The sequence below is a fragment of the Panicum virgatum genome, chromosome 9N (genome assembly GCF_016808335.1).
Source record: "Panicum virgatum strain AP13 chromosome 9N, P.virgatum_v5, whole genome shotgun sequence".
NCBI classification, from domain to species: domain Eukaryota; kingdom Viridiplantae; phylum Streptophyta; class Magnoliopsida; order Poales; family Poaceae; genus Panicum; species Panicum virgatum.
The window spans coordinates 29,418,356-29,426,394 of record NC_053153.1 but is presented as its reverse complement, the minus strand read 5'-3'; the positions used below and the strand labels follow the sequence as shown (position 1 = coordinate 29,426,394).

General features: G+C 45.2%; 1 protein-coding gene and 1 long non-coding RNA gene across 3 annotated transcripts; both read left to right on the top strand.

Moving 5' to 3' along the window:
- Positions 1–438: 438 nt before the first annotated feature.
- LOC120690158 (GDP-mannose 3,5-epimerase 1) lies at positions 439–4,255 on the top strand. 2 transcript variants are annotated; one of them, XM_039972696.1, is made up of 7 exons: positions 439–562; positions 1,942–2,358; positions 2,804–2,897; positions 2,987–3,116; positions 3,229–3,361; positions 3,463–3,670; positions 3,792–4,255. In XM_039972696.1, exons 2-7 carry the CDS (start codon positions 1,943–1,945, stop codon positions 3,951–3,953), a joined length of 1,143 nt encoding a protein of 380 aa, XP_039828630.1. In that variant the 5' UTR covers positions 439–562; position 1,942; the 3' UTR covers positions 3,954–4,255. The 2 variants fall into 2 exon arrangements, with proteins under 2 accessions (XP_039828630.1, XP_039828631.1); XM_039972697.1 differs by having other exon boundaries at positions 559–924.
- Positions 4,256–6,178: 1,923 nt separating this feature from the next.
- LOC120687877 lies at positions 6,179–7,324 on the top strand. The gene is made up of 2 exons (XR_005680899.1): positions 6,179–6,440; positions 6,520–7,324. It is a non-coding gene; the product is annotated as an uncharacterized LOC120687877 (long non-coding RNA).
- Positions 7,325–8,039: the final 715 nt, after the last annotated feature.

The following is an 8,039-nucleotide window of genomic DNA, read 5'->3' as shown; positions in this document are numbered from 1 at the left end:
AGCAGAGGAATGGGATCGCTGCTGAAATCACAGGCAGTGAAAAAAATTTGCTGGCACCTGGCAGGAATGGTCCAAGGTTTCTGCCTTTCCGAAAGGGAAAAAAATCCTGTCAATCTTGGCATTTCATCACTTTTTCTCCCCAAAAGTTTAAGGGGGTGTTTAGATTGAGGGACTTCAAAAAAGTCCTAGGGACTTTTTAGTATTTAGAAGTATTAAATAAATATTAATTATAAAACTAACTGCAGAACCCTGGGGCTAAACTGCGAGACGAATCTAATGATGTATCTTAATCTATGATTAGCGAATGGTTACTGTAGCATCACTGTAGCCAATCATCGATTAATTAGGCTCATTAGATTCGTCTCGCGAAAAAGCACTCAGCTGTCAAAAAACATTTATAAACAGATTTTATTTAATAATATAAAATAGTAAGATTCCTTTTGATGTGATAGGGACTTTTGGAACCCCTCGTGCACTACAGGAGATCCTCCCTCTCCTATCCTCTCCACCCCACCTCCCTCCCCTCCGTGTCTTCGTCGTCTCCCTCGCCGACAAAGCAGAGGTAAACTCGCCGAATCCCCTGCCGGGATCTCGTCTTGCTCTGTTCTTTTTGCGTTTTAGATCGCGCTAGCTCGTCCCGGGCTCCGTTTCGGTGGATTTGGTCCAGCCATTTTGGTTCTCCTCCTTGTCTTCTTGACCCCGCGCGGCATGACCCCCGGCTGGTCGCCGCCGCCTGCATGCACGATGGGGATGCGGTTCTCGGCATAGTGAATCCACGCGCACAGGTTTTAGCCTCGGTTGTATCGGGAAAAGCTTTGTTGTATCATGCAGGATTTTTCCATACCTTCGTAGTTCGTAATTAGTTCATTTCGGAGCAGAGGCTTTGGTGAAATCGGCGGCGAGAACTGGGGGAGCGGAATCGAGGTTGCCCCTTGCTTTGTCAGTTCTATGCAGTAGCATGGTGCTTGCTTATTCTGCAGTTTGCATCCGATGTGTTGGAGCAGGAGGCTCCTTGCTCTGATTGGGGGATGATGGTTGACTTTTCGGTGCCATGGATTGCCGAGATCCACTTCTCATGACCCACCGTAGTTTTTATGCATTGGTTATCCTGTCCGAACGCAGATGTATGGTTGATGTTCTGTTCTTAAACGACTTCCACTAGAAATTCTAGGTTCTTTCTGTAGCTTGATTTCCACAGTTTGACCTGTTAGTAACTCAATTCTGTGCTAGTGCTACTGCTCAGCAGTAGAGGTAAAAGTCTTCTGATTTCATCCTTCAAATGAGTGTGTCTATGTGATGAGCTCTGCTCTGTTTCCTTGTTCTTTTTCATTCATCAAATGGTTGCAATCTGCTACTGACAAGAGTGAAAGTAAAAGGGTTAGAGTTTCTTCCTCAGTATGTGTATTGCACATGCTTCATAGCCTCATAATGTCTGGATTTGTTAATCAGCTTTGTGCTCTGCTTTTCTTGTCTTTTTCATTCCTCTGGTAATGCTTACGCTTTAAGTCAACCGGATCTGCAACGGTACTTAAGAATTAAGATATAGCTTAACCACCGGGCTATAGATTCCGTGATGCCATATTAGATAATGTTTATTTGCCAGTAGCATGCACGACTTGCTGCAAAGATTCCCTCAAACCATGATTGGCTGATAATTTGGTGTTATATTGTTTTTTTATGAAATATACATGACTCGTTAACGATCCATTGATGAGCTGGACTTTAGCAATAATATGTATGATACAGCAGTTTGTCGCATATACCTTTTCTGGTTCCACATTCAATCATATAACTTATTTTGGTCATGAGACCCAAACAATTTTGTCAGTGTTTGTGTTATATGTTTCTAAACATCAATGTAAAAGATAGGTCCAGTAATTCTTATGCATTAATTTAACTGTTCTATTTCTGATTGTTGCTTAAAATGCTGTAAAATGACAGAATGGGGAGCAGCGAGAAGACTGTTACTGCTTATGGCGAGTACACCTATGCTGAGCTGGAGAGGGAGCCCTACTGGCCAAGTGAGAAGTTGAGGATTTCGATTACTGGGGCTGGTGGTTTCATTGGATCCCACATTGCTCGCCGTCTGAAGAGCGAGGGCCATTATATCATTGCCTCTGACTGGAAGAAGAATGAGCACATGACCGAGGACATGTTCTGCCATGAGTTCCACCTGGTTGATCTCAGGGTCATGGACAACTGTCTGAAGGTTACCCAAGGCGTCGATCATGTATTCAATCTTGCTGCTGATATGGGTGGCATGGGGTTCATCCAGTCAAACCACTCTGTCATCATGTACAACAACACCATGATCAGTTTCAACATGCTAGAGGCTGCACGTATCAATGGTGTGAAGAGGTATGATGCTCCATTTTCTTATGTGGCTGCACAATGTCGTGTCCTGCTCCATGACTGATTTTTTGACATGCACATCTAATCTAGTGGAGGAAGTTCAATTGGAGTTTATAGTGAACCTAGATACTATGTATAAACAGCATTTATTATGCATGCTGGAAGTGTTGGGTACAGTTTCAGCTTGCGAATTTTTTGTTACTATCCAATCCAGATCTGTATATTTTTTTTTTTTCGAACAGATCTGTATGCAGTCAAGCTGGTACTGACATTAACCAAACTGAACTTTAAAAAGAAAAGGAAAAAAACAGGGGACTTTGGTGATAGCAGAACTATTTCTGTTTTCTTTCTATATAAACCACCTGTCTTACTTTCAAATACCATGTCTGAACTACACATGATCTTTTATTCAAGTCATTGACTAAAATCTTGTATCTTTTGGGTCTTTCAGGTTCTTCTACGCCTCCAGTGCATGCATTTACCCTGAATTCAAGCAGCTTGACACAAATGTGAGCCTGAAGGAATCCGATGCCTGGCCTGCTGAGGTGTGTTCATTGAAATACAATGGCATTTCTGTTCTTCAGACACATTCACACTCTCAAGTTTATTCATTTTTTGATCTGTTACCTTGCAGCCTCAAGACGCCTATGGCTTGGAGAAGCTTGCAACTGAGGAGTTGTGCAAGCACTACACCAAGGACTTTGGCATCGAGTGCCGCATTGGCCGTTTCCATAACATCTATGGTCCCTTCGGTACATGGAAAGGTAAATCTACCAGCTAATCAATTTGACTTACAGGCTTACAGCAGGGTGCCCCAAATGCTGCTGCCTGCTGAGATAATAATTCAATTTGTTTGCAATGTTATCTTGGTAACAGGTGGTCGTGAGAAGGCACCTGCTGCCTTCTGCAGAAAAGCTCAGACATCAACCGAGAGGTTTGAGATGTGGGGCGATGGCCTCCAAACCCGATCCTTCACTTTCATCGACGAATGCGTCGAGGGTGTTCTAAGGTATGTAGCAACTTTTCGTATTGTCCATGATGTGCTAAGGCTGTGCCTGCACCGCACAGAGTTGGGGAAGTAAACATGGCACAATACAAAATTCTGTCCAGATTGACCAAGTCCGACTTCCGCGAGCCAGTGAACATTGGGAGTGACGAGATGGTGAGCATGAACGAGATGGCTGAGATCGTGCTGAGCTTTGAGGATAGGAAGCTGCCCATCCACCACATCCCTGGTCCAGAGGGTGTCCGCGGGCGCAACTCTGACAACACCCTTATCAAGGAGAAGCTCGGGTGGGCTCCGACAATGAAGCTCAAGGTACCGTCGCCATCTTGCTTGGCATCGCATTATGCGTGCATGTATCCTTGGCATAGATTCCAAGAAACGATTCCTGATCCTGACTGACGAGGCCTGTAAACCGAACCGTGCGTGCGTGCAGGACGGGCTTCGGTTCACCTACTTCTGGATCAAGGAGCAGATCGAGAAGGAGAAGATCCAGGGCATCGACATCGCGGCGTACGGGTCCTCTAAGGTGGTGTCGACCCAGGCGCCCGTGCAGCTGGGCTCCCTCCGCGCCGCCGACGGCAAGGAGGGCCTCTGAGTGCCGATCCCATAGCTGCATACGGAAGCTGTCGGAGAGTTGTTGGGACGGTAGAAAGAGTACACAACAGCAAACATACGGTTTAGCCCCTTTGAGGGGGGTTAGAGACGATCGATCGTGTTCCATTCTGTATTCACCACCCCATTAGTTTTTGTGTCATCTTGGTAATTGCCTGTGTATTTTCACATTCAGTTTGCTCCTATGCCCGTGATGGACAATAAAATCCCCTGTTTCTATCATGTATATGAAGTTACTCGCGAGTGCCATTGGCCTGCAATTTACGGTATGTGTGATGTACGACAGTAGGAGGGTTCTGAAGCTATCATCATGCTTGGTGAAAAGTCATGATCCGTTCCCCTTTGAAAGACAATGATTATTAGCCTCTCTTTGGTTCATGGGACTAATGCACTAGTCCCTGCACTTTATCGGGACTAAAATCTATTAGATCCTCATGGACGTGTTTATTGGGATTTTTCCAACTGCTGCCCCTACTTAGTGATTTAATGATTTCTCCGGTTCCGGCGACGACAACGTGAGTTTTTATCTCCTGTTCTTTTGCGAAAGGGTGGGAGCTCCGGACATCCTCGTGGGTGTGTGGCTTGTCCTCGCTGCTGGGATCCTCGGCGGCGGTGGACTTTTCTTCCGGTCGCCAGTTCTCCTACTGGCGACGGCGGATCTCTTGCTGCTCTTCCTCGCTCTCGACGATGATGGCCGATGTGCTTGGAAGGCCATTTACTCGGCTTCGGTGCCTAGCAGTAAGTCCTCCTTTGTGGTCTCCACAAGCTGGGGGTCTTGTCGAGTGTCTTGGGCGAGCTGCTCTCTGCGTGAAGATCCAAGGACTTTGCTTTCAAATTTGAGTGGGTTGAGGGTCTTGTACGTAAATTTGCACCTCTGGACGATGGGGATTATGGACTATGTTTTAAAATTCTTTTCCTCCAGGGTGCTGGTTGTAAAAGCCCGGCTTTTATAAACGGGGATCCTTGCCCCTTCCCAAAAAAAAAATCATTTAATGATTTTTAGTCCCCAAAAAAATCATTTAATGATTTTTAGTCCTCTTTAATCCCTAGTTCCAAACAGAAAGGGACTAAAAGTTTTTAGTCAAAGGGCTAAAATTAGTTCTTGGAACTAAAGGAACAAAAAAAAAGGAGTAACTCTGATATGATCTCTATCTTTTTAGAGGAACTCTACGATCTCTCTTGTGCAACAGCAAGACGGATAGGTAGATAGATCCAGGAATTGCTCCTCGAAAAAAGAAAATCGCTGTAGCAGCAGGCCAGTATAGCTAGCTAGCTGGCCCTACTGGTTCTGCTCTCATTTTTTTTGTGATGTTCGACGCTGACACCGGCACCATCTCTCACATACGCCCGTGCACGCAGTGGATCTACGTGCTGATGCGAGTAATATTCCCTGCGCTTCCTCCGGACGTGTCCGGGTGTGGACCAAAGGAAACGTGCGCTCGTGCGGCCGCGCGGCGTCGGCGTCGGCGTCGGCGTCGGCGTCAGAGGTCGGCGCCGCCGCGCGCCGGATATACACGTTCCGCCTTGGCTACGTCAGCAAAGATGGTGACGTGATAAGGTCGGCATGCGTACACATGTCCAAGATGCTCGTGCTTTGCTACGCTCTGTAGTTGTTGTAGCCGTCGTTTTCCTCTCGAGCGCGTAATCGGGCCAATTTCTGGCCAGGCAGCTGCAACGGAACATCATCAGCCCAGGTTTTAGACAACCACGATCCGCGCCCACGTGAATCTGAGCCCATGTTCCTTCACAGCCCACCATGAGCTTAGGCCCTTGAAGTTGCAGAAGACTACTACGTACTGCAGGTCTGCAACTCTGGCAAGGTACTACGCAGCTTCTCCAGCAATCAATATCCCTGTGATTGGCTTTTGTTCTGGCTACAAGAGGATCAACCTTTAATCCGGGTTAGTATTATAAACCGGAACTAAAAAGTTCTTTAGTCCCCCCGGGTGGGGGTCTTTCGTGGGCTAGTTCACAAAGGAAAAACCCCATGCATCTATGACTGTAGCTGGCTCTTAGTTTGTCCAAGCAGGCAAGAATAAATTCACAACACATCGCAACTAATGATTAAAGGAACTTAGTAGTGTTACTTGATCTCATCTAACATTCTAACAATGATGAAAGACAACTACCGGTCTCAAAGACCAGCCTTTGTGATGGCCAGCCGACAGCGCACTGGACTGCAATGAATTAGGAATGGGGAGTGGGGATAGGGGCACAGAACCTTCCTCTTCCCGCTTTGGAAACCGCTATTTTCTTGGTGATGATGGTCTAGTTTGGGCAAAAAAACGTGCAGGCCACTCAAGCTCTCACCAAAAATGCTGAAATAAAAAGATCCATTAGCGATCGATTGCAAGGGGGGCAGCATACAGCCAGCAAGTGCCCACAACTAATTCCAAGCCTCCGCTGCCACCTCGACGCCTTCTCGTCGGGATCCGGCATCAATTCGAGTGCCATCTAGCATTGACCGACGGTGAGAAAGCTCTGCCCCTTCCCCCTTCTACTGTTGAATCATCTCAGCTCTATCATCCCTTGGCTATTTTATTTTTTAGACTTTATTGAGCCCGCTGTGAGCCAATACAAAAGGTCCCAAGGGATCGGAGCAACATCTGGGTGGGGGTGGGGAAGCTTGAGCCCCCTACGTCGATGTTGCTTATGGAGCCTCTACAATAATTTTCCACCATGGATGAAGAAGGTGGAGGAGGAGAAAGAAGAAAACGAGTGGAGGAAGGGAGAACAGAATAGCCAATGGACAATCTTTATGCACCACTACTTGCATAAGCATTTAATTTTGTTCTTAATCTACTAATTGTTATCATATCATCTTTTTTAAAACCTCTCTAAATCTAACATTATTCGTGTATTGGTGTTGACATACCTATAGTCTGTTCATTCTATCTACTTTTGTAGATGAAAATGGTTAAGGTGCTAGTTATCGCCACCACTATTCTGATTACGATGCAGTTCATCACCACGGTAAGTAGCTCCAGCTCCTACTGGGCTTTCTACTGCTCCTCCCTGGGTAACTTCACCATGATATCCCGTACGATAACAACATGGACATGCACGGTGTCTGCTATTCTTCTAGGAGGGCGTCCTTCTCCCTTCTGCTATTTAATAACATCCTGTTGTTGTTTCCCGTGGTGAGACAATGATGGTGTATGCGGTCGGGCAGTGCCAGTGCAACTTTAGAAGGTCTGCCTACGAGAGCTGCATCAAAGTATGCTTGGAGGAAGCCCACCGGTACTGTGGTTTTAGAGAAGGCGCTTTCATCTTCCATGATCTGTGCACCGTTGCCTAGAGAGAGGCTGAGTCTGTTCCCTAGTCCACCAAATAGATTCAGTATACTTTCATTTATTCAACACAAAAGGTTACAGTTCAAAATATTACTTTAATATTTAGCCGGGGGGCGCAAGCCCCCCATCCACTCCTGAGTTAGTAACTTTTTGAATTTCTGCATTACCATGTTTATTATATTATTAAAAGAGTCCTTTAATTTAAACATACTTTGTCTTTTATTTCTGTTTTATTTCAGCTTGAGGCGTGCCCTTCCTCTCTAAATAGCTTTTATGAGATCATACAACAAGCAAACATAAAAAAATTTGGCCTGTTTTTAGATGATGATAGCATGTCACTAATTGTTAGCGACCAAGACACAACTTACATTTCATATGAGTTGAGGAAATTATTAGTGTTCCTGACGCTCTTATTGGTCTACATCTCACATATTTTTTCTATTTCTAATCAATCAGGTGATTGCAGTTTTAAAATATGTGGCCTTACTGTTTAGAACTTTTGTTGTTAGTTGGTGTTGTTAGTTGCCGTTCCCCTTGTCAGCAAGGTATGACGACATGAATCAATTTCTTTTTACTTCGCATGCTCTGTAGTTTCTAAGCCCTCATACTTGACATCTACCTTCATGATAGTAAAATTTGACTTTATTCTAATAAAGGAGATAAACTACGCTGGAAGCCACAGAGTCTGCGAGCACTAGCGAAATAGTAAAGACTTGACATAATTATTTTGTCTTATGTCAATTCTATTCAGATTAGATTGAATTATTATTTTGTCA